Source organism: Mus musculus, chromosome 14 (assembly GCF_000001635.26).
Source record: "Mus musculus strain C57BL/6J chromosome 14, GRCm38.p6 C57BL/6J".
NCBI classification, from domain to species: Eukaryota; Metazoa; Chordata; class Mammalia; order Rodentia; family Muridae; genus Mus; species Mus musculus.
This window is the reverse complement of record NC_000080.6, coordinates 124,172,319-124,198,840: the sequence shown is the minus strand read 5'-3', so window position 1 is coordinate 124,198,840 and position 26,522 is coordinate 124,172,319. Positions and strand designations below refer to the sequence as shown.

The 26,522-nt window shown below is 38.7% G+C and overlaps 1 protein-coding gene across 5 annotated transcripts in view; it reads left to right on the top strand.

Annotated features, from left to right (window-relative positions):
• Positions 1-26,522, top strand: part of Fgf14 (fibroblast growth factor 14) — a 703,246-nt gene that overhangs the window by 478,846 nt on the left and 197,878 nt on the right. The window contains exon 1 of one of the 5 annotated variants that reach the window (NM_010201.4): positions 6,295-6,512. The exons of the other annotated variants lie outside the window; for them this stretch is intronic. Within the exon in view, the coding sequence (NP_034331.2) occupies positions 6,320-6,512 (193 nt within the window). The 5' untranslated portion in view covers positions 6,295-6,319. Of the gene's footprint in view, positions 1-6,294; positions 6,513-26,522 lie in introns of those variants that run through there. 5 annotated transcript variants of the gene reach the window in all.

Sequence of the window (26,522 nt, the reverse complement as noted above, 5' to 3'; positions counted from 1 at the left end):
ACACCTACCTACCCTCAGTGCTGGTAGCTCCATGGGCTTGAAATTGTAGTCACCTATGCATAATCTCCTAAAACACCACAAAAACTCCAAAGGACTTGTGAAAATTCATAAAATAATACAGTCACTATTGACAAGGCTGTTCCCATGTTTATACACTCCTTTAAGATCCATTTACATTTATATCTATAGATTACTTTTATAAGTTCATTTGGTTAAAATTTTTGTGATGAGCTGTACGTAGCAACATATACAAAGGCACAGACATATTTACCAACTTGTCAACGTGCAGCCTGAAAGCAGGGGGCAATGATGGTTGAATTATCAAAATCAGTATAAAGATCTTTGTAATTTGAGAGTAATCAGTCATATATTCCCCACAGAGACATCCTGACATTCAACTCATCAGGCATGTCCTGATTGGTTGAACATAAGCCTTAAACTATGCTCTGTATATTGCATATATGATGATAAGGTTGTGCATAATCCAATGACGTTGTATATGTCTCAGTACTTGACCACATGAACATTTGGTATTAACTCTCTACTTACATGTTCAACTTCTTAATCTTCAATAAATAATTACTTATTAACTGCTGACTTGGTATGTATGTGACAATAAGTAGAGAGACAGAATCTGTGTTCTTACAAGCTTATATTTAAAAGGGGGGAAATAAGCCAAATACTAAAGATTCCATAGAGATTTGTTAAACTGTGGGTATTCTACAAATTCATTAAACAAGCAGGCAGAGGTGAAACACAAACCAGGATTTTGAACAAGGTTGTGATATAATCTAAATCCTGCCTCTAGTGATCTGGCTAAGGTGTTGAGGTATGAAAACAAACAAACAAAACACTGAACCTCAAGTGACCCATTAGGTTACTACTTCAGTGGTCCAGATGGTGGAATGGTTGATTGAGTCAAAGGATGATCATTGTGATTATATTGCGTGTATATTTTTAAAATAAAATTGAGTAGTTTCTGTAACGGTATATAAGGGGTTTGCTAGTATGATTCCAAATATTTGGGACAGAAGAAAGAGAAAGGAGTTGCTTTTCTAGAGATGAGAAAGATTAAATAAAGATCATGTTTAAGAAGACAAACAGTAGTTCAATGCTGGCCATGTTAATGAGATGCCAAATGTACATCTTTGTAGAGATAGCTAGATTGCTTGCTCTTCAGTTAATGGAAATTACCTGTAATATCTGCATTGTGGATATATTTGCAAAGGCATGCATTGTTGCATTTTTATCATGGTAGGGTAAATAGAAAATTTTTGTTTGTTTGTTTTTCTTTTGTTTTTCAGAAAAGAGGTCTATGTTGAGACATAAACCAGACTAAGGTTCTAAGGGCAGAGCCCTTTGTTTCTCTTTATCACTTAAAAATCTGTTGACTTGCCTAGTATTGTACCGACTCTGATCAGAACTGGATCAACTGAATAAATGGTGACAAGTTAAATGATCACCAATAGTTACTATTTATTAAATCCCAGTTGTGTGATATGCACAACAGTGTTTGGTATCATCATTGAAGTCTCACAATAACCTATGGGTAATGAAAATCATGGGGGCAAAACTGTGTTGAGAGAGTGTAAACAAAATGCAGATGAATTTATACAGTATATTTCCCTCACTTGGGTTCTAATGTTAGCCAAGACTTTATATTGCAAGGATGAGTGTAAGGATCCAGCAGTTAGAGAGAATAACAACAAATCTAGACTGACAGGCCCATTGAAACTATGCATCTTCTAGAAACCTTAAAGTATAGCAAATGGTGGAACAATTCTTTGCCTTCCCTCAGAATGGTGTTTCTATGGTACTTTACATGCTAGGACTATTTACTGCCCACAGACTCAATAACATTGAGAGGCATGATGATATTTGGATCAGCAGTTTGGAGGCATGGAAATACAGGGGTAAATTTATGTCTATTAGCAGAAGGAGAAAAACTTACCTGAGAATATATGCTGTGATATTAAAGCATTGAAACTGGAAAAGAATGTGTAAGATATGAGTACATAGTCTAGGGGATGATACTAAATAGCTGGCATTTGTTGTATACTCTAAGATACTGTCATAGAGTCTGCACTTTGTTTAGAACTGAATGGATTCTGCTCTCTGCTTAAAAGATGCAAAACTTGAAGCAGAAAAACTAAAATTACTTTGGAGATCACCTTAAGAAGTTCCAGACTCAAAAAATAAATTAAAAAGGAAAGAAGGAAGAAACAAAGAAAGAAAAGAAGAAAAAGAACCAGAAACCAAGAACCAAGAGCACTTGAAATTGAAGTTTACACACCTAAGAGCTTAGTCAGAAAAACACCATCTTCCTAAGTAGCCTCTCTCCTCTCTTCTCCTCTCCTCTCCTCTCCTCTCCTCTCCTCTCCTCTCCTCTCCTCTCCTCTCCTCTCCTCTCCTCTCCTCTCCTCTCCTCTCCTCTCCTCTCCTCTCCTCTCCTCTCCTCTCCTTCCCTCCCCTCCCTTCTCCTCCCCTCCCTTCTCCTCCCCTCCCTTCCCCTCTCCTCCCTTTCCCCCTTCCCTTCCCCTCCCTTCCTCTCCCCTCCCTTCCCCCTCCTCCCTTTCCCTCCCTCCCCTTCCCTCACCTTCTCTCTCATCTCCTCCCTCCCCTCCCCTCCCCTCTCCTCTCCTCTCCTCTCCTCTCCTCTCCTCTCTCCCTTCTATCTTTCTCGTTGCTTTATATAAAGTCAAAGGTGAAATTAATAAGTCTGAAGAGATTCTGAGGCAAGAAGCCTTGTCTGTATTCTCCTTATGTTTGGTTTCCTCTGCACCCTCCTGGTTTCTCTCCAGCTCAGCGCTGCCTTTTTATCACAGCTTAAGACAGCAGATGGCTCTCTTGCGTTTTCTTTCACTTATCTCTATCTGTAAACAGCCTAGTAGCCTTTGGAAGAGGGAATAGGAAAATGCGAGGATTAAGCTAAAAGACCCCGATTGCCTAATACAACTCCCTTCTTCAGATTCTCCTGAAATACGAAGCCACATCGAATAGAATGGGCCTCTGGAGATTTGAGAAATTTCACTGTCAGAGAGACTTTCTACACACTTCATCAGGGATCCTAATAGAAAGATCGAGCAGGCAGGATGCTTCTCTGGTATCCAACAGTTGAAAGCTTCTGCCTCGAGGTGTGTTATTACAGTCAGTGGAAGTAGTGATGGTTAATTTCCTTTCCATTTAAGAAAAAGAGGGGGCAAAACATTGCCTTTACGGGAAGATATAGTCTAGGAGACCTTTACAAGATAGCCAGACAGCGCTTCTCTATTCTGGCTTCTTCAATGAAGTGTGGCTGGCCAGCGTCACTGTCCGCGGTGCTGAACCTCAAACAAGCGGGAACTTGAGGTGCAATAAATAATGGAGAGGGGGTGACATATGAAGCCCAAAGTCTGACTTACCTATAGTCAAAGATTGGGAAATATGACTGAAATACGAAACAAACAGGCAAACAAACAAACCAGTGAACACAGCTGTGATGACAAGGAGCTCAATCCGATTCGAGTTAATAGCATGATGTCTTGGCTGCTGGAGTTGTACTCAATTTAAAAGGTCATTTTACACTTTGCATCTCATCTCATTCTCCAGAAAAAAAAAAAAAAAAAACCACTACGAAACCTTTAGGTAAATCTGTTTGTTTTAATCATGTAGTCATTTAGAAATTCCAAACTAGAACTTTTCAAATATCCAAATGGATTCTTTGCAGTAATGACTCTTATTAAGGGTTGTTTGTTTGTTTGTTTGTTTGATTGATTGATTGATTGATTGATTGATTGATTGTTTTGAGACAGGGTTTCTCTGTGTACCCATGGCTGTCCTGGAACTCACTCTGAAGACCAGGCTGGCCTCGAATTCAGAAATCCTCCTGCCTCTGCCTTCCAAGTGCTGGGATTAAAGGCGTGCACTGTCTGGCTTATTAGGGTTCTTTACCCCTGTGATTTAGCAAAAGAACAGTCATACTTTTATCCATGTTTTATTAGGGTTGCTCATCTCTCTGTAAACAATCTTCTCTGTGAACCACGACACTGCTTCACAAACACACACTCAAAATACATTGGTGTTCCCCTTTTCTCAGTTTTCTCTTTAAACTCATGGGTGACAAAGCAGTACACATTTTAGACAAGGTAACTCTAAAATATTCCTCTTAGTAATTGTGGTGTTTGTAGATGTAACAGCCAAGTGATGGGAATAATCTTACAGGGCATACCTCTTAATATCAAAAACGATATTACCCTAAACCTAATAATACCTGCCCTGGATCCAAATTCACACACTACCATTTCAGCAGATGTTCTCCACATCTCTAGTAAGAAAGGAGATCTAAAGGAAGAGCAGTGAAAGAAAAAGAACTCCTTACAAGGGGAAGATATGGATCAGTTGTTGGGTGAAGAAGTTCAGCTTCCCTGGAATACATCGTAGGCTACACTTCCCTTATTTGCCTAGTCGTATCTTTGTAGTACTTTTTAACTATTATCCAAAACAAAGGAAATAGTACATTTTTGTTCAACACTGCTTCAGAGACTTCCTGTCTTCCTTATCCCACTTTCCAGTTCTCATCTAGTACTGGGAAAATATTTCTAAAACCCTGCCAATGATTGCCAAAGCATGCTATGTCTGTGTCCATATTGGATGGTGAGAAGTTTAGCTTTTGCCTTTCTTTCTCCTTGTCTTCCTGGGATGATAGACAAAATTGGGCAGGATGGTGGTGGTGGTGCATCTAGTGCTTGGATCAACTACAACCACTAAAGCATGAAGAGCTTTTCCTCAGTCTTCCTTTTCCCAGCTGTGTTCCCTTTCCTGAGAAAGAACACTGTTAGATCATAGGCAAAACACTGAAGGGACGAGATATAAAGTATTATCTTTGAATTTCAGATCCAGCTCAAGTGGCTTTGGTCTCTGGTGGTGCTTTTCCATCTAGGCAAACCAAAGAAAAGCAGAGTTCATGATGACATGCCCTTAGTTTGACTGTTTTTTGCTATCGCTGAGTGCTACGACAGACACCCTTTCTCCACACTGTGCTAATCTTTGTGCTAAGGCTTCCTCAGTATTCTCCCAGGCTCTTATCCTAATCCAGCTCTCTTGGTAGAACCTGTGTAGCCCCTGGCTGCTTCTCTTCCACCCTTTGGGAAATAGAACTGAAAGCTCTTTCCTCCACTCTATATTAGAACAAATTATCTATGTTCTTTCCCCTGGTTCTTCTTTTTGCTAAGTATTGATGGTTCAAAATGATAAACCTACCCTTCTTGGCAGCAGAAGAGAGTCCAACAAGTTTGGGTGACTAGGTGATAAGTGAAGGCACCTCCCTCCCCAGGACTAACTCTCCTCCCTCCTCCTCTGTGGTGTGGGGATGCTTTGGTGCTAGAGAGATTAATTAGAGAGCAGAAACCATCTCACCCCTCAGCTGCTGCTGAGAGTTTTCTGTGGACTCTAGAACCTTAAGCTGTGCCAGCCTCGGAAACATGCGAGTTTCATTTGAGCCAAAGTGGATGTATATTCCTTCAATTCTACCTCCTTAGTCTAGCATCTTGGCATCCCACCCCATGCAATTCATTTTACCTTTCTCTTTTTATTAGTATTTTAAAACATCACTGCATATACTTTGTGTGTGTGTGTGTGTGTGTGTGTGTGTGTGTGTGTGTGTGTGTAGACACATCGGATGGGGACCACATAGTTGGGAGGGGATAGTGGGGTGGGAATGGAGCGCTTTGATTACAGAGCTCAGGGGAGAAGATTGCTCTCTCCAGATGCTGATTTCCAAAGCACTTGACAATCACAGGCAGAAGCCAAGAGCGGACCGCTGTGGCCGCACCTGCCTGAGGGCAGCTTGAGCAGGGCACTGAGACCTGCCCATCGCGGCCAGGGACCCACAAATGCGCTGATACACTGTCGCGACCTGTCCTCCGCCCCTCCATCCTGTGCCCAGGAAGGAAGCCCACAGATCTGCCAACCTTTCACACGGGAGGCGGACAGGACAAGAAAGCTGAGCTGGTGGTGGTGGCGACCCTGAGAGGGCTCCAGCGATACGAGGTGACCGTCAGCCACAGCCCTCTGGACTCAGAAGCAGCTGCGACCTCCAGTTCCCTGTGCTGGCTCTGCTGTGTCCCGAGAGCATCTGCTTGCCTGGTCCAAGCTCAGTAGACTGGGCGATGGGTCCTAGTAGGGACTGACCACCCTCACCTCTGTCCCCAGCCCCTCCAGACCGCCCCTCCCTCTGCTTTCCTTAGGGCGAGCAGCTGTCTGCGCCGCCCCTTTCCTCTCCAGTGCCCCAGCTCCCCTTGCTTCTGTCCCTCCCTCACCGGGACCCATTCCCTGGGCCACCATGGCCGCGGCCATCGCCAGCGGCTTGATCCGTCAGAAACGGCAGGCGCGGGAGCAGCACTGGGACCGGCCCTCTGCCAGCAGGAGGCGGAGCAGCCCCAGCAAGAACCGCGGGCTTTGCAATGGCAACCTGGTGGATATCTTCTCTAAAGTGCGCATCTTCGGCCTCAAGAAGCGCAGGTTGCGGCGCCAAGGTCTGTGTGGGTCACAGTGGGGAGGTACGCCTCGGATGGGATGGCTGGCATTTCACTACCTGAATAGAACCGCTTCGGGCTTCCCTTGCTGCTTCATTCCTCGTGTTTCTGTCCACCCATCTCCAACCTTCTGATCTTCCTCCAGCGCGCCAGAGCGCCTTCCCGGTGTAGCTGTGAATCTGCTCCCAGGCAACCTGTAGCCAGCCACTGGGAACTCAGCCCGCCCAGAGCCCTCAAATTGGCTAGCTCCTAGCAGGCTCTTGCTTTCTGATTCTCCTGCGAGAGGAGCTCCAGAAAATCGGTTTGCACTCTTCTTCCAGACGTTAGGGCTCCCCAGAGAACAGTATTCGCTCTAGAATGCAGGATGAGGGTCTGCCTTCCGCAGTGCCTCGGGTCATGCATGTTGTCCCCCTAGTAAGATAGGAGATGTCAGGAATCTTGTGTGCCCCGCCTCACCTGGTAGCTTTAGTCTCTTGCAAACCCCATGGTTCATATCTCTTGATGAAAGGAACCCTCTGCTGGGACTATTGTAAAAGAAATGAGCAGCTGGGAGAGCATGAATTAAGGGGTTAGCTCAGTGGAGAGTTAATGGAAAGCTGGTTATCAAAGGGCTCTGATCCCTCCTGCTCACTGGCCTCTATGTCCTGTAGTCAAATCTTGGGTGAATACAGAGTTACCCTCGGAATGAATCTGACTGGGCCTGTTAGGGAAGAATGTATTCCTGTTTTGTCTGTTTTTAAATGATAAACTAGCAAATTATATGGAGCATGAACAGTTACTACACAGACATGACCAGCATAGAGCCCTTACTATGTGTGATATTACTATGATATTTTCAGAAAGAGTTAGTGCCCCTGATGACCTTCTGCTGCCTGTAAAATGTCAGTATTTACTCAGGAGACAGAGCCTAGCCAGATGCCCCCCTCTCCACACCCAGTTAGAAAGGGCAGCTGTTTTAGGGCATGTGGGACTGGGGCATTAGGAGGACAATACAGGGATGCTTGCTATATCTAACCAGGTGGGCAGGAAACAACATATTTACATTAATGGTTATCTGTGTTTGCCCAGCACAATGCATTCTCCCAGCCCAGCTGTGTTTGCTTTCAGTGTCCTGCTCCTTTAAAGACAAGGAAGAGACACTCTTGAAAAGCTTGGGTTTCTGTGTGCATTTGTATGTGTCCAAATCTTTTCCTATCTATGACAAAAAGTTTTGATGCCTTTTTAAAAATAATGCTAAATATGAAAAGGGTCGATAGCTAATTGTGGTAATGATGAATTTTAACTAACTTCCTGTTTGTTGCCATCAAGCTCAAAAGAACACAAGTAAGAAATGCTCTCATGCACATTTTAATGGAAATGCAATTGTGTATCTGTAACAGGAGAAACTTCCTTATAAAGGCAAAGGGGTAAGGAGATTTCAGAGCAGTGACAATTATGAAGAATAATTAACTTGTCGTTTGCACTTTATACAGGAACCTTATACAGGAAATCTTTAAGGTCAGTGTTCTGGTTACTGTCCATACCAGTATCCGTCACTACCATAGTGTCTGCTTCCTACTTTATCAGATAGATTATTCATTGGAACACAGCATTCACAGCAGTGAGTTGAACTTGCCATCTAGTTAAACTGCAATGGATATATTCTCTCCTGAATAAGATTATCTTAGTACAAACACAGCTGAACAGTGTTAAAGGTTACAATGTACATTCTTAAAATGTGCAACAATTAGATTATTTTATAAACACAGTGGATCTTTTGTGCTATATTGGGTGATGAGGGAGGGGTTACTTGACCTGTGATAAATTTCAAGATAATTTTTTCCAAGTCTAGAAAGATGTCTGGGCTCTCTAATAGTCAATTTTTCTATTTTTAATGTTTACACTTTCTTTAATATTCTTAAGTCTGAGCATACACACACACACTCCTCGATGGTCTGTAAGAAAATTACGTTTGGTACCATGTTGTCACCTTGTTTTTGCTGAGAGAGTGTAAGAAAAAATTTATACACAATATTTTCTTTTGTTCCTTTTTCATCACATAAAAAGCTTTTAAAATCTAATTTGCCAATAGGTAGACATAACCTTTTAAGTATGATAGTTTCATATATTCTTAATACTTGAAAATCAATAACCTGACAAAAGAGTATTGAAAGTTTATAGCGTGATTAGCCTTGCTACAGATCTTATAGACAACTAGGTTAATAACTAAGAGAGTCTCTTCCCCCATGGAGCTCACATACACAGGCTACAGAGTTGTTGCATAGAAGGAGAACAAATGGATGAGAAATATGTCCAGAGTTCTACAGACCTGTAGCGAAGAGGAGGAGACTGGAGAACTAGGGAAAAGATTAGCTGAGGAATGAGTTTAGTGAAGATGAGGGAGGATGATGCCCACATTGAGGACTGCCTGTTGGTGAGGGTGTAACGGCACAAGAGATGGTTAAAAAAAATGGAGTATACGTGCAAAAACCTGCTGGCAGGAAAAATCTTAGTTCACACAGAGAAAAAACAAACAAACAAAAATAGAGGTATAGCAACTCTTGAAGCACACCTTCAAGTATAATATGCATTGACTCTTTAAAACAAGACAAAACAATAGATCTAAATTTTGTGTCTTGGAGAAAGGGAATAAATATTTCTTAATCTCGGGGAATTGATTTTTCCCTCTTTAAAAAATTTTAGCTGGCTATATTAATACATACATGTAATAACAAAACTTGGTAGGTGGGGGCAAGGAAGATCAAGAGTTCAAGGCCAGCACTAAATGTGTGAAATCTCTCAAAGGAACAAAAAGCAAAAAACTAACACTCTATTAGATAGCAATTTCTGTATTGTCAAGTGGGTTAAACTAAAACCCCACCACCCAAAACCTCATTATATGCTCTGATTTGCCCCTGAGCCTTCTGCAGGATGGCTGTAGCATGATAGGTGCTATGATGATTCCACCTTCCCAGATTCCTCTACTTCTGCCTTCTCACTTCCTCTGACTTTAATCAAAAGTTAGCATCCTGCAAATTAGCCATATGAATGTGTTTCTTGCATGTATGTATGTTCACGTGTGTGTGTGTGTGTATTTGCGTATGAATCAGTGTGTGTGTGTGTGTGTGTGTGTGTGTGTGTGTGTGTGTGTGTCTGTGTTTGCATGGGTGCATGCTTTGCTCTGTGCCTGGAATGTTCTCTTCACTTCTATATTCGGATACAAGAATTAATCTTATTTCTGAAAGCTAGGAAAAGATGCCTTCTGAGAAGTCTTCACTAACTGCATCATATAAAAGTAGCCCTCAGTGGCATTTTGTAATTTCTTTTGTTGTGTATACCTGATAAAAATTATTTAGCACACATCTTTAGTCTATTGTGTTTAAGAAGAAAAGTTCATTTTCTTCAGCTTTCAAATCTTGATAGAGTTTCTGGGCCCTGGAGGGTGCTCATCTCTGCCATTTAGCTGGGGGGGTGGGGGGGGGAATTGGATGGCAACAGATCCACACTAAAGAACTGTCCCTCAGCCTCAATGTTCTCACTAAATCATACTAAAATAAAAATTCCTTTCAATTCTCCATGTTTTTCTACTTTCCCTTAACAACTGCATAAATGTAATTTGTTCTCTGGAAATGGGCCTGTAGATATCAAGGATACCAGTTACCTCATTTTAATACCTGCGTAATACATGGAGCACATTTAAAGTATATGCTAACTTTATATAAAGAAAGAGGAACACAGGAGACAGTTGGCAAATTGTTTTATTATTTGAAGTCTTTGCAGAAAATTTAAAACAGAAGATGAAGGTAATGATCTTATCCTAAAAGCATTACACTTCTGCTATTACATGTTAAAATAACATGCAGCATAACAAGAAAGAGCATGTCTGTTTGTAGAATAGTAGCCTTTCAAAAACTCTCTGAGGCCTGTGTAATTGTCTCTTGCAAGTTAATATTTTATTTGCACTTTTACCTGGGATCACTGGAGCCATTGAAGTATGCACTGTTTGTGTTTAGGCAGTAGGTACAGGTTCGCTAACAACACATCTTGCCTAAAATAAATTGCAGGGTAGCCTAAAATTTTAGAAATGAAAAATGTACTTCTTAAATCATGTTTTCAAGTTAATCTGTGTTCTAAAATGCAGAAAATGCATGTGTATCTGTAGAGACAAAACAGCTGTCCTCAAGTGGTAGTGAAAAAGCTCCATCTCCTAAGAAATGAGAAGAGCCTTCCCTCTTACAGAGCACAGTGTAAAAGAAAACTAGCCTCTCAAGAAGTGATCAACACAGACAAAAACATAGGACCTACAGGTTGATGCTGCAACCACAGGGCACGGGCACACAGGCTTATGAAGGTGCTCATGGAAACTAAAGTAAAAGAAACATTTACCTCTAAAGTACATTTCTTCTTACTTTTTCTTTTTTGGAAATGTTTTAAGCATGTTTTCTTTCTATTTTTGCTGTTTATGTTTTTGTTTTCTGAAACTACCAGAATCTTCCTACACATATTTTGATAAGACTTGTTGCTGTTTAATAACTGGAGTTCTATCTTTTGTTAATTATACTATGGCTATGAAAATCATGCTGTTTCTTAATTGAAATGTTTAATTTTATTTTTAAATGGACATTTAAAGATCTTCTAGGAATATAATTGAATTGTGTCTCCCCACTGATTTTCTTGTTTTGGTTTCAACATCCCATGTTCGTTGTGAGTAGTCATTGCTTCAGCAGTACAATAAATTAAAATGTCTAATGAAGTAAAAGTAATTGCTATATTAAGGTAGATATTCAAAATATGGTTTGTTCTGGGTTGAATTATATTCATAGAGTTTAACCTACATACTAAAGCAATGCCTTTTGACATAAAGTCCACCCAGGAAGCATGAGACCTCCTCTGCTTGCACTCCCATGGGTTTCATAGTCAACTACAGCTTTCCCTTCATATTTCACTCAGTGAAAATTTAGGGATGATATTACATGTAGATAATAATTTCTGTGGAGTTTCATTGTCGTTAGTAATTCAATTTTTATACTTATATTTTTATTTTTTCAATTTATTTCCTTTTAATTCTAGACAAAATATTCAGATTAATGGAAAACCATTTTTTTCCCTTCGAGGTAGTGTGGTACTGGCTATTAAACTGAGGGACAATCACGTGCTATGCAAGCAATCTACACCTAACTTCATCTCTAGTACAGTATTTTAATTTGAGAGAAACTCTCCCTATGTTTCTTTTCTCAGGTTGGCTTTGAACTTACTCTCTAGCTCTGGATGGTTTTAGACTTGCTGTTTTCTGTCTCAGCTGACCAAGCCTGGGATCACAGGCTGGAAAGAGCATGTCTAGCCTCTTTGATACTTTGATGTATATAAACACTGTTTGAGTTATATTAAGAATATCAAACTCCTCAAACATGTATACTTTATAGTGAAGACATTAAAAATCCTTTCTGCTAGCTTTGAATTTGCAGTGCTTTATCATTTAATCTATACATCCTGCTATTCAACAGTTCATCTGAGTTCACCTGAGTTGTTTGGGTTTCTTTTTGTTTTTGTTTTTAGATTTATTTATTTTTATTAGATATTTTCTTCATTTACATTTCAAATGTTATCCCCTTTCCTACTTTCCTCTCCAAAAATTCCCTATACCCTTCCCCCTCCACCTGCTCCCCAACCCACCCACTCCCATTTCCTGGCCCTGGCATTCTCCTATACTGGAGCCTAGAATCTTTGCAAGACCAAGGGCATAATGAACAGTCTTTCTCTATTACCCATCCTCACTGTCTTATCCTTTATGAAATAAGTTTTTATACTTTGCATGTGCTAAAAGCCTATGAGACATGGTTATTGAATTTAGTTATTTCCAGTTCTATCTAAGATGTCAAAAACAGGAAAGTGTCCTCCATTTTTATGGCTGAGTAGTTTTTTATTTAATATGCATATCACATTTTCTTTGTTCACATCAGGTAAAGGACATGGGTTGTTTTAGTTTCTTAACTTCTATGAATAGAATGGCAACACATATGCAGATGTTTATAATTCTTCCTAATCTCATTTTGAGAATATTGTTTTTCAAACCATTCATGAATCTTCCATAGCTTCATGCAAAATTATAATTTTAAGTTTCATTTGCTTAATTTTAAAAATGGCAGAAATTAAAAGTGGGGTTTTTCAATCTGGTTTATCTTATTTTTAGTTTTGAAATTGTTTTTTCTTTGGTTATACTGTTCATGTACTTCTTCACAAATGATGAGAAACCTTTAGCTAAAAGGACTATGATAATTGTACAATCTAAATGACATATGAAAATCTAATATTATTATTTTAATACTTGGAAGCTAGAAAAATAGACCAATAATGGTAAATATGTAAGAGATCACTTTAGGGAGGTTAAAATAAAGTAAATTGCTTACTCTCTGAACCAGATATTGAGTGGCAATATCTGCAATGACTCCTGTCTTCGTTAAGAAACTCAGGTCTCATGACTATCTCTTTATTTACTGTACTTTGGGATAAAAGACTACAGGTAATGACAAGAAACTAGATACCTTTTCCTAAGCTATTTTATCAGAATTACTTTTTTATGGTTGGGGGAAATCTCTTCTTTCATAATCTCATTCAATTTTGTGAAATACGTTTTACAGAATGTGATTCACCCTGTGTTTTATACATCTTTCATGTTGATAGATATTGGTGTGAGAATAGGAGATAGTCAGTTAGGAGTCAGGGCCTCAACTGTGACTGGCATACAACTTCCTGACTCTTCTCTCTTTCCCAATTCTTTACAGTCCTTTATGATGTTTTAAGTTCTTTATTAATGGAAGTCACATTACTGCAGGTAATAATAGGAAATGCAATATGTACATATGTGGATGAGATTAACTGTCATCTAGCTGCTGTTTCTGCAACAGGGATCTAATTACAAATCAATCTAACACTGCATTATTAACTTTTTCTTTGCATTTGATTTCTTTTTTTTTAATATTTTTTATTATTACGTATTTTCCTCAATTACATTTAGAATGCTATCCCCAAAGTCCCCCATACCCTCCCCCCCCTACTTCCCTACCCACCCATTCCCATTATTTGGCCCTGGCATTCCCCTGTACTGGGGTATATAAAGTTTGCTTGTCCAATGGGCCTCTCTTTCCAGTGATGGCCGACTAGGCCATCTTTTGATACATATGCAGCTAGAGTCAAGAGCTCCGGGGTACTGGTTAGTTCATAATGTTGTTGCACCTACAGGGTTGCAGATCTCTTTAGCTCCTTGGGTACTTTCTCTAGCTCCTCCATTGGGGGCCCTGTGCTCCATCCAATAGCTGACTGTGAGCACCTACTTATGTGTTTTCTAGGCCCCGTCCTAGTCTCACAGGAGACAGCTATATCAGGATCCTTTCAGCAAATTCTTGCTAGTGTATGCAATGGTGTCATCGTTTGGAGGCTAATTATGGGATGGATCCCTGGATATGGCAGTCTCTAGATGGTTCATCCTTTTGTCTCAGCTCCAAACTTTGTCTCTGTAACTCCTTCCATGGGTGATTGTTTCCAATTCTAAGAAGGGGCAAAGTGTCCACACTTTGGTCTTCGTTCTTCTTCAGTTTCATGTGTTTTGCAAATTGTAACTTATATCTTGGGTATTCTAAGTTTCTGGGCTAATATCCACTTATCAGTAAGTACATATCGTTTGAGTTCTTTTGTGATTGGGTTACCTCACTCAGGATAATGCCCTCCAGGTCCAAACATTTGCCTAGGAATTTCATAAATTCATTCTTTTTAATAGCTGAGTAGTACTCCATTGTGTAAATGTACCACTTTTTTTGTATCCATTCCTCTGTTGAGGGGCATCTGGGTTCTTTCCAGCTTCTGGCTATTATAAATGAGGCTGCTATGAACATAGTGGAGCATGTGTCCTTCTTACCGGTTGGGACATCTTCTGGATATATGCCCAGGATAGGTATTGCGGGATCCTCTGGTAGTACTATGTCCAATTCTCTGAGGAACCGCTAGACTGATTTCCAGAGTGGTTGTACAAGCTTGCAATCCCACCAACAATGGAGGAGTGTTCCTCTTTCTCCACATCCTCACCAGCATCTGCTGTCACCTGAATTTTTGATCTTAGCTATTCTGACTGGTGTGAGATGGAATCTCAGGGTTGTCTTGATTTTCATTTCCCTGATGATTAAGGATGCTGAGCATTTTTTCAGGTGCTTCTCAGCCATTCGGTATTCCTCAGTTGAGAATCCTTTGTTTAGCTCTGAGCCCCATTTTTTAATGGGGTTATTTGATTTTCTGGAGACCACCTTCTTGAGTTCTTTATATATATTGGATATTAGTCCCCTATCTGATTTAGGATAAGTAAAGATCCTTCCCCAATCTGTTGGTGGCCTTTTTGTCTTATTGATGGTGTCTTTTTCCTTACAGAAGCTTTGCAGTTATTAACTTTAAGACTAATGCCAGAAGCAAATTTACCTCAAAGGAAAGATTGTGAGTTTTATAAAAAGAATAAAGAAAAGAAAGTTCTGTGATTCACCAAGCCACTTTTGATATAGAAATGCAACTTATTTTTTAGTATAGCTGGATGTTACATACAATAATGCTATGGCAGTTAATAATTGTTACCTTCATAGATCTGGAATTACCTAGGAGTCATGCCTCTGGGCATGCCATGAAGAATTATCTAAATTAGGTTAGCTTCTGAATATGCCTATAAGGGATTGTACAGATTTGGCTGATTGAAGTGGAAAGACCCATCTTAACTGTGGGCAAAGCATTTCAAGGGTTGAGATTCTAGACTGAATACAAATGAAAAAGAGAGCTGAGCAGAAGCATCTATCTTGCTTTCTGCTTTCTGACTACAGACGCAGTATCACCATCTGCTTTAGCTCTTCCACTATGACTTCCCCAACATGGTGATTATACCCTTAGACTGTGAGCTCAAATAAACCCCTTCCTTCCTTATGTTGTTTGTGTCAGGTATTTTGCTGCACTAACAAGAGTGAAATCTATGTTAAATATTATATTATTTGTCATGGAAAGTATATCTTTTATACTCATTAATATGTGTTATTGATTATATTTATCATTGGTCTTATTTTACATAAAATAAAAAAATGTACATGATAAAATGAAGTTAAGCCACTGAGGCTAGAGGATTACAAATTAATCATGAAAATTACAGATGGTTAGAAATCTACTGAGCTTTGCTGGTTTTTAATCATCTCCTTGGCTTATAATCCTTTTTAAAAACAAGGTCTTATATTTTATTCTTAGTACTGATTCTATAAAATATGATGTAGTCAAGTACATCTTGTAGTCATACAACTTGTAAGTTGTATTTTATACTTTATATACGTTGCATATAGGAGAGTGTTTAAGTCTGCAACTGCTTATTAGTTTAGTTACAAGAGATTTGGTTGAAGTATTCACTGCCTTTTCTAGTTGTTTTCATGGCAGGGAAAACCTAACTGCTTAATCCAATGACCAGTGCTTTTTATGCTAGCATCAGCATGGCTGATTTTGTCTGGAGAGAAAAATCTACAGACATCTGATTTGGTCCTACCTCAACTTTGGGGTAAATAACTTCAAGCAGCCCCCTTCTGCATTAAAAAATCATCATCAACAACAACAACAACAAAAACCAAAAAAATGATTTCTCTTTAGCTAAGTAATATTTCTTATCTTTTCCTCTTAAAATATCCTCCAAGTGCTCCTTTTCTTCACCCTCACTAGTATCTTAGCTTCTGACTCTGAAAAAAACAAACAAAGCAATAATAAACAATATGTTTTTACAGAGTCCCATGGTTTCAAGAAGCCAGACTATACATCTATCCATTTGCTTCCTTTTCATACCTAACTGGGGATAGACCTTAGTTCTCCAACCTTGTAAAAACCTTAAATTGAATCGCATATCTCCTTCTGATGTAGGCTCATCATTGGCATAATTGTTATCTTTTCTAAACCACAATGTAACTATCAGCACATAATCTCATTTCCATGTAAGCACGTGATAATATGTCCAAATTTGAAAAGGAATCCTTTCTTGATCATGTGTTTCTATAGAATTGTCTTTTATTGACCAATGATTGAAAGAAAACCTAGTGCTCTCCCCAGATCAGTCTTTCTAATAGATTTTACATTAGTTTTCCTCATCATGAACCTGATTTGTCAACATCACTGATGAGCTACAGATGTTCTGAGGTTCTGCTGTCTGATCTTAACGCACCTGCACAGCCTTGAACATTTTGATGTTCACAATAAATTTGTATTTTTACTGTATAGTATCTAATATTAACACAAAAATATTTAGAACTTACAGCTTATACTATCTTAAACTTTCATATGATTTTCATAGCTATGATATGTTTTTTTTTAAATAGTGTCCTGTTAGCTTTGGCAACCTAGTACTCTGTGTAAAGCCCAGGCTGATCTCAAACTCATGGCAACACTCCTACCTCAGCCTCTAGTATGTTGAGATTTGAGGTATACATCACCAAGTCTGGCTATAGGTGGCTTTTTTTTTCTGTCTGTTAATAAGTTATTTATTGCTAGTATGTGGCTGTGTTTCTGCTAATTCACTGGTGTGATTAAAAGGCAGAATTTCCTTATGAGGGTAAACTATTCTGTAGAGCACATTTAGTCCACATCAAATGATTTATCTTCATTATATGAAAAAAATTCTGAATGGACTTTTAAAGAATAAGCCTCAATTATTTGTCTTTATTTTCAAATATAAAAGATTTGCCTTAAGCAGTGACTGTTTTTAAACTCCTCAATTACTATCACAGCAAATAATTATTTAGCAAGTTAAAATACTGTTTTGTATACTTAGTAAAAACTCTCACTCAGATTCAAGTGCCATGTAGAAAGAAATGGAAGTCAAGAAGAGAAATCTTTCTGGAGAATGTTTTCAAGGGCACATTTGGTCCCTTTTGTATCTAAACATTTTCAAGAACATAAATTCTCTTGTAGGCCTATCTAATACATACAGACCTATAATTATGAGCTCTGGTAAGAAAATTAAGCTAATGGTTTTGTTTTTGTGTTTTCCATTGTTTATTTTAATTCCTATGAGAATGACAAAGGGCTCTTCAGGTATGAGAGATGGCTCAAAGCTGTAGCTGGAATGTAGTAATAAACCTGCAGGCACAGTTCATTGTGCATTCTTGTTAGATCTTCCAAGAGTGACTAGGAATCACTATGCTCCATCACTAACATGTAAGTGCAGTGTCTTTTCTCAGGGTGCTTCAAATGTTAGACAAGAGATTGCTTGCTCACTTCATGTCCCCAGAACACAACAATTCAACCCCCTTTGAAAATGTCTTTAAAACAGAATCTCATTGCTTAACATCTTTTTATTCCACCACATGTCTCATTTCATCTCTCTAAATTTCTGTAAATAATTCCTGCCCATCCTTGGTTACATCTTGCCCTTTAAATATTTGTTCATGACTTTTTTATCCTTCTTATCATTTGGTCAAGTTACAACTGTTTAACTCTACTTATCTTTCTGCATAAGTAAATGCCACCAGAACCTTAATCATTTCTGAGGCTCAGAGTGTTCAATAATTACCTCATCTTTATTCTAGCAAATGAGATGACTGATTTTTTCATGAGCAGAATTTCACATAGAGGCCTGACTTGGTGGAGGAAGCCTGACAGCAGCTGTTCCCCCTTTCTCTTTAAGGTGGGGCTGCCTTGAATGGAAAATAAAAAAAGAAAATCAGGCATATTTGTGCAGGGAAGAAGTGCTTGGTGGCTTTACACCTGAAAAACTTAAAGAAAATGTAGGGAAAGTAACAAAACTATCATTGCTAATTCTGCCAAGATTTTAGGCGCTAGATGCTACAACTTACATCCTCCACTACAGAAAGTAGGTGGTGTTAATTTCATTTTCCTGGATGAGGGGGAGTGAAGTACTTTTTCCAGGGACTCACTTGGTAGAGGCAGTAGTGGAAAGTGCCTCCACCACATAGAGGATGCAGTTTGAGAATTAGTTTGTAGATGCTAGATGGTATCAGGCTAACAACACATTCCATGTCTTTACCCTTGGCTTTGTCTAGACTATAAAACACAATGCTATCTGTTCATTTTTACAGGATTGCTATGAGATGATATGGGCGCTAGTGTAACAGCTGTACCCAGTGAACACACATAAACACTGTACAGAAGGGTGATGTCTGTAACTTTCTGTACAGGTTTCCATTTCTCTCCAACAAAGGACACCTAAACAGGGCAGCAGAACATCAGCACAGGTGTTCTGGAATCTGATTCATCTATTGAGTGCACCATTAGAGAGCATGTGGGCAATTTTGGAGTTTGTCTGTAAGGTGCAGAGTATTAAATATACATTCAACTCTTAAAAATTCATTCTAAGTCCTTTGGATTTTTGTAAAATTACAGAAGGCATATGAAGTTGCTGAAATTTCATGAATACAAGACTCATGAACAAAGGTTTCTTGTTATCTCACTGATGCTTCTGAACTGGTACAATTCCCATCACTAGAAATCTCTCTGGTGGGCAAATATTTTCTTATATCTTTGAATTTTTATTTTCTGAGTGGTGTAATATTATTAGTTTGCACCATAAAGTCCTGCTTGTTTACTTTAAACATCACAGTTTTAAATACTAACAAAAGTGTTGCTGTAATTATTCTGTAATAATGAAAAGATAACATTGTGGTTGATATTGTAGCCCAACTTAGGGGCAAACCTACAAGGACATAAAATATGATACTGACTACTGTCACCATCTAGCATGTGGAAGTTAGTTCACAAAGCACATCCTCCAGACTATTCACTGCAGCTTCTTTTGAATTTTTGAATTACCAACAGGATTCCTATTGTCACCAACCTATGCGAGCTTATTGATTTTCTTCTTTAAAAGAGAATGTCCAAATAACCTTTTTCTCCTTGTCCATAGTCTTCTACTATATTATCTATTCCCTTCCACAACCCAGCAATCTACAGAAATGACCACTCTTCACAGAATGGTAGGCCCTGCTTGGAGTTTTGGTTTTAAACTAGAAAGTTCTCACACAGCTGTGAACTGGCTGATGTGCAGATGATGTGAAGGATGATTTGGTGTGTATCCTCCTTTACCTCAGCCTGGAGAGATGACACAGAACTGTGTTTCTCTGATATAAAAAAGACACTTTACAATAAAAGGCTGTTTACAGGATGGAAGTATCGCTCATAAGTGCCAGTGTCTGACTATTGTCCTAGCACAAGACCCACCCACTCATGCTTGCCTATTCCCCATGGTTGTGATTAAGTAGGACTGTATTTCCTGTTGGCTGCTCAACAAATGCATCCTGGAAGCTGAAAGTCATTTGGTCATTAGCAGTGTGTGTGTGTGTGTGTGTGTGTGTGTGTGTGTGTGTGTGTGTTACATTTGCTTTGTAGCTTTCAGCTTTTCTTAACCCAAAAAGGGTTATAGATAAGGTTAGGGTCTCGTCTATTATAATTTAATATTTAAAACATTTGTAGTTAATGCTTTTCTTATCAGTATCTGTGTGCTGTATGTGTGAATGAAAATTTAAAGTGAAGCACGATGTGTGGTGAAGATGAGCCATAAAACCAAACAATTCCTACACTGTTCAGTTCCATATATTTATTACTGAGTTTGTTGTACCAAGGTTGGCACTTTCCCCCTCTGTTTGCTATGTGCTCTTTCTACCTACAAAAGTAACAATTTACTTATATGCACAAATGTGGATACTAAAAGTAAGAAATATATAGATGCCTATTCATATACCACCCAAAAGACAAGTTAATGTCTATTAGTCATTGTACTTGATTCTGCCATGTGCCTTTGTTATTTAAACCTTAGCCAAGTTTGCTTTATTATTCTGGGTTGGAATCTACACAAGACCTTTTTTTCTTTTCTTTTTATTGGTTAATTTATTTATGCACATTTCAAATGTTACCCCCTTCCTGGTTTCTCCTCCACAAATCCCCTATCCCATCCCCCTTTGCCCCTGCTTCTATGAGGGTGCTCCTCCATGTACCCACTCACTCTCACCTCTTCCCCTTTGCTAGGGCATCTAGCCTTCACAGGACCAAGGGTCTCCCCTCCCATTTATGCCACATAAGGCAAACCTCTGCTATGCATGAAGCTGGAGCCATGGGTCCCTCCATATGTACTCTTTGGTTGGTGGTTTAGTCCTTGGGAGCTCTCAGGGGTCTGGTTGGTTGATATTGTTGTTCTTCCTGTGAGTTTGCAAACCCCTTTCAGTTTTTTCAGTCCTTCCCCTAACTCCTCCATTGAGGTCCCTGTGCTCAGTCCTACAGTTGGCTGCAAGCATACATAGCATCTGTATTGGTCAGGCTCTGGCAGAGCCTCTCAGGAGACAGCTATATCAGGCTCCTGTCAACAAGCACTTCTTGGCATCAGCAATAGTGCTTGAGTTTGGTGTCTGCATATAGGATGGATCTCCAGGTAGGGCAGTCTCTGGATGGCCTTTTCTTCAGTCTCTGCTCTACTTTGTCCCTGTATTTCCTTTTATTAGGAGCAATTCTGGGTTAATAATTTTGAGATGGGTGGGTGGACTCATCCCACAACCAGGGCCTACCTCTGGATATGGCCTCTATAGGTTCTTCTTCTTTTTTTAAAAGATATTTTCTTCATTTACATTTCAAATGCTATTGCCAAAGTACCCTATAACCTCCCTCTGCCCTGCTCCCCAACCCACCCACTCCTGCTTCCTGGCCCTGGCATTCCCCTACACTGGGGCATATGATCTTCGCAAGACCGAGGGCCTCTCCTCCCATTGATGGCCAACTAGGCCATCCTCTGCTACATATGCAAGTAGAGACACAGCTCTGGGGAGGGGGTTGTACTGGTTAGTTCATATTGTTGTTCCTCCTATAGGGTTGCAGTCCCCTTTAGCTCCTTGGGTACTTTCTCTAGCTCCTTCATTAGAGGCCCTGTGTTCCATCCAATAGATGACTGTGAGCATCCACTTCTGTACTTGCCAGGCACTGGCATAGCCTTACAAGAGAGAGGTATCATCCTGAGTGTGGTAACACAGTCACAAAAGAACACATATGATATGCACTCACTGATAAGCAGATATTAACCTAGAAACTTAGAATACCCAAGATACAATTTTCAAAACACATGCAACTTAAGAAGAAGGAAGACCAAAGCGTGGATACTTCGTTCCTTCTTAGAACGGGGAACAAAATACCCATGAAAAGAGTTACAGAGACAAAGTTCGGAGCTGAGATGAAAGGAAGGACCATCCAGAGACTGCCCCACCCAGGGATCCATCCCATATACAATCACCAAACCCAGACACTATTGCATATGCCAGAAAGATTTTGCTGACAGGACCCTGATAAAGGTTCTTTTTAAAATTACAAGTTGTATAAAATCCAGTCATACAAGCTGACAAACTCACACATAGAAAATAAACTCATCCACATAAAGACAATGACAAGCTTGCAGAGAGAATGATTACACACAGCATTAATTATACTTCCTGTTGTCATGGTAAAATAAACAAAAGCTACTAAAGGAAGGGTTTATTTGGACTCATGGTTCGAGGACACACAAGCAACTAGCTTCTGTTGGAAGAGAGAGAAGCAGTACACTATGGTGAAGAAGTTACAGCAGCAAGAACTTGAGGCCACTTGTTGCATTAAAACAAGTCAGGAAGTAGAAATTGATAAATGAAGCTACTCAGCTTTCCTCAGTTTAAGGTCATCTTTTTAGCATAGCCCATGCAATAGTACTGCCCACATTAAGGGGGGGGGGTGGCTTTCCACCTAAATTACTCAATTCTAGCTAATCCCTCATAGACTTACCCAGGGATTTGTCACCTACGTAAATCCATATCCTGTCAAGTTTACAATCAATATTATCCACTACAAGTCTGAATACCACATCTCTCTCTCCCTCCCTCTCTCCCTCTTCCTCTCCCCATACCTCCCTCTCTCTCTCTCAACACACACACACACACACACACACACACACACCTAAAATTCAATAAATGTAAATTGTCTTCTAAGGACTTAATCTTAAGGTTTTGGTCTTGTTAATGTGTTGGAATGTATTCCTCAGAGGCAGCATATAAAACTCTTAAATAGCTACTAGAATGCATTTGAAAAGAGTGTTAGAGAAAATAATGATGAACAAAACTGGCAGAATTCTCATCTATAGGCAGCAGTAGATAAACCTGAAAGCTGGGACCATTGGATGAAACCCAGTTGGACCTGGCTACAGTAGCTAACTTCTGCTGAAAAAGAGGGGGAAGCAGTATGCGAGGTTCAATTTAATAAGCCAAATTAGTCAAACAGAGAATTCAATCTATGGAGCTTTTATTAAATGTGATGCTTTTGAAGGGAGACCAGATTAATGTAATTCTGATTAGCAATCAGCAACTGAAGACTTCAGATTCTCAAAGCCATGACAGGCTTGGAAAGCATCCTTGGGTAAAAGTATCAGTAAATGGTAATTTCTCTAGAGAAGAAAATAATTATGATTCAAGAGGAGTATTTATGGATCTAGGGAATTCTGTATTGGCACTTGCATCCAAGGTGATTCCATTTAGAGTGCATGATATACCCATGCTTGTTAAAGGTACTGAGTAACTGGCTGTAGCAGTACTAGGTGCAAGAATATTGTTTCATGAGGAAATAAATGGGTGGACTACACATTACATATCCTGACATGATATTTAGAAAGAAATTTGAGTTATTTATTTATTGTTCTTGAAAGATATAGGATCCCCTCTAGGTACAAAAAATAAAATAAAATTGTAAATTGCTTTATTAGCCAGTCTTTTGTTTCTCTTTCACATTGTTGTGCTGTATATTGAAGAAGATGGGTATTCCACCTAATTCCATTTTATAAATATTGTGTCAGTTTCTAGATTAAAAACTGCTTAAAGTTTCATATTATTGAAATACAATGTCTACTCACAAGAATAGAGCTAACTGTGTTTACACAGTGAAAGCATTTATGTAAACACAATCTAGATAAGAAACAGACTAATAGGTCCTCAAGAACCTCACCCACAATCACTAAAGCCTAAAGACAAGTGCCTGCTTGACCACTAATATAGTAGATGAATTTTTTTCTCTTTGTAGCTTTGTATAGAGCATCTCATAGTATATATACTTTGCCTGGCTTTTTAACTTACTGTTATATTTAGGTATCCATTCATGTTATTTCTGGTTATATTTTATAAGATTTGTAAAGATATCCCTGTTTTTTTTTAATTAGTAATTTTAGCTTTTCTCTTGCACGGTTTTGTGGAGATGCATTGAATTTTATTAGTCTTTTCCAAAAAAAAGGTACTTTTAGCTTAGTTGATTTATTTTCTCCTAGGGTTTTTGTACTGTGTATGTTTCTATTACTTAATTTTATTATTCCCCTGTATTTTCTTTAGAGAAACAACACCTTTTAAATCTTCTAGAATATAAAGTGATGTTCACTGATTCTAAGTTGTTGAAAAACTTAAGTACATATGCAGTTCAACTGTAATCATAGCTTTGGTCAAACTGCTGAACACTGCTGGGTTACAGTTTAATTAACTAGATAAATTATCTTCTATTTCCCATTGTGATTTCTTCTTTGAACCATGATTATTTAGAAGCGTTTGTTTATTTTAAATATATCTAGTAATTTTCTAGTTATCTTTTTATAACAGTAAATTACATATTTCAAGGTGAAGTCTATGGTAATTAGAGAACAAATGAAATGTGATAATGAAACAAAATGTTTACTTGTCAGTGGTTGGTAAAATGTTTTCTGTGTTAGTTACATCAAGTCTGTTAATTACATTGATCATTTAAAAACTTATTTCTTGTGTATGTGTGTTTATACTGAATGTGTGTATAAAGTGTATGTGTATATCTGTGTATGTCTGGTGTGTGTGTGTGTGTGTGTGTGTGTGTGTGTGTGTGTGTGTAGGCCAGAGTGCAACATAAAGTTTTCCTCTAGTGTTCTCCTTATATCTTTTGTACAGGGTCTCTCATCAAACCAGAAGTTAGTCATTTCCGCTCCCTGGTTTGTTAGCTCTAAGATTCCAACTGAGTAGTAGCTCTACTGCTCTGCACCAAAGGGTAGGGCACCTTCAGCTATGCCTGGTATTTTGCCTTAGGGATTTCTAAGTCAGTTCCTCATGTGTGCAGAAAACTACTCTTACCTACTGGACTCTCTCCACAGATCCAAATTATTTTATCTCCAGTTTTGTTAATTCTGAGATAACTGTAAAAATAAAAAAAATACACATATACTTATAAATAAATAATATTGAGTTAAAGGAAAAATAGTAATGAAAATTAGAGTTTTTTTTTTCTGTGTCTCATTTGACTCTGCCAGTTTTTGCTTTCCTATTTTCTAAATTGGTATAAAATCATTGAGTTACCAATAGGAATACCTTTCCTTTCCCTTTCCTTTCCCTTTCCTTTCCCTTTCCTTTCCCTTTCCTTTCCCTTTCCTTTCTCTTCCCCTTCTTCCCCTTCTTCCCCTTCTTCCCCTCCCTTCCCTTCCTCCCTCCCCCCTCTCTCTTTTCTTTTCTTTTCTTTTCTTTTCTTTTCTTTTCTTTTCTTTTCTTTTCTTTTCTTTTCTTTCTTTTCTTTTCTTTTCTTTTCTTTTCTTTTCGTTTCTTTCTTTCTCTAACTTCGAGATCTGCCTTGCTTCCTGAGTGCTGGTATTCAAGATGGCCGATATTGCAATTGTGGCTTCTTTGTATACCTGGCGTCTTGTCATTTTTGTCTTGATAGGAGAATCCTGATAAAGTAGTCTAGATTAAAGTCAATGAACATCTTGCAGATCAGATTTCATTTTCAGGGATGTGAGAGTTGAGTGAATATACACTACTACAACATGGCCAAGAAGCACTCAGTTGTTTTACCAATTGCTCTGTGACACTCTAGTACTTTCATGTTCAAGGTGCTCCCCTCCTCTAGAAAGAGAGGATATGGATTGGAAATATTCTTTTTTCTTGGTAGTATGATTTCACAGTAAACTCGTGGAGAAGATCTTATCATGCCTGTCCTTGACCGTTTCTTTTGTCTCATTCTTCTCTTCCCCATTGTGCCACCCAATGATAGAATCTCCAAACACAAACACACAGCAGAAGTTTATGCTATAGAGAAATCAGTTGAGTTGCTGCAAAAAACAAGCTTCTGACTTTGTCTATCTGTTCTTAAAAAAAAAACTCTAACAAATAATGCTATTTCTACCATGTACTCATTTTATTTACAATTTTCCTAATGAAAACCAATTCAATAACATGAGAAGTTTTGATGAATCAAAGAATAAATAAACAAGCACAAAAAAAAGGTATGCCACAACCTCCAGGTGCACTGGTTTTAATTTTGAGGACTTTGTACTAGGCTCACATCTCTAGTCTAGAAACTGTTTTCTCTCATAACTTTACTGATTTTGTTGTTTTCTCATTTCCATTATTTTGTCTTAAGAATTCACCTGTGATCGCAATTCTGCTTTTTGGAACTTGATGTTTCTTTATTCTCTGGCTAGTTTGCAGATTTGCTTTTGCCTTTTATTTCAGCTGTTTTATTATGTGTGCTATGCTGAATGTGCCTTATTTTGTCTTACACTTGTTTCTCAGCTCCAATAAAGTCAGCTGACAGCTTTAGAAGTCATTATCTCATCATCTATCCTTTTAGATGTGGTTTATCTCGAGTCTCACATGCAAAAAGATATGTGTATTTTATTTGTGTGTTTTTAATATTTTCAGATTTTTCTCTACATGCATTTGTACTTTTTCTGATAAATTTTCTAATTTTTATTGATTTGGATATAAAATACGCTTTCTATGGTTTTACATTTTGTGGAAATTTTTATATGTATCATGTACATGAGAATATTTATACACACATATAACATAAAACCCTAATTTACTCTAGTATAAAATATATTTAAAGTTAGTTTTTGACTGTGTGAATGGTTGTCTCTCTCTCTCTCCCTCTCCCCTCTCCCCCTCCTTCCCTCTCTCCCTCCCCCCATCCCCCGCTCTGTGTGTATGTGTGTGTCTTCATTAACTTGTATCTTTCTGTTTGCTT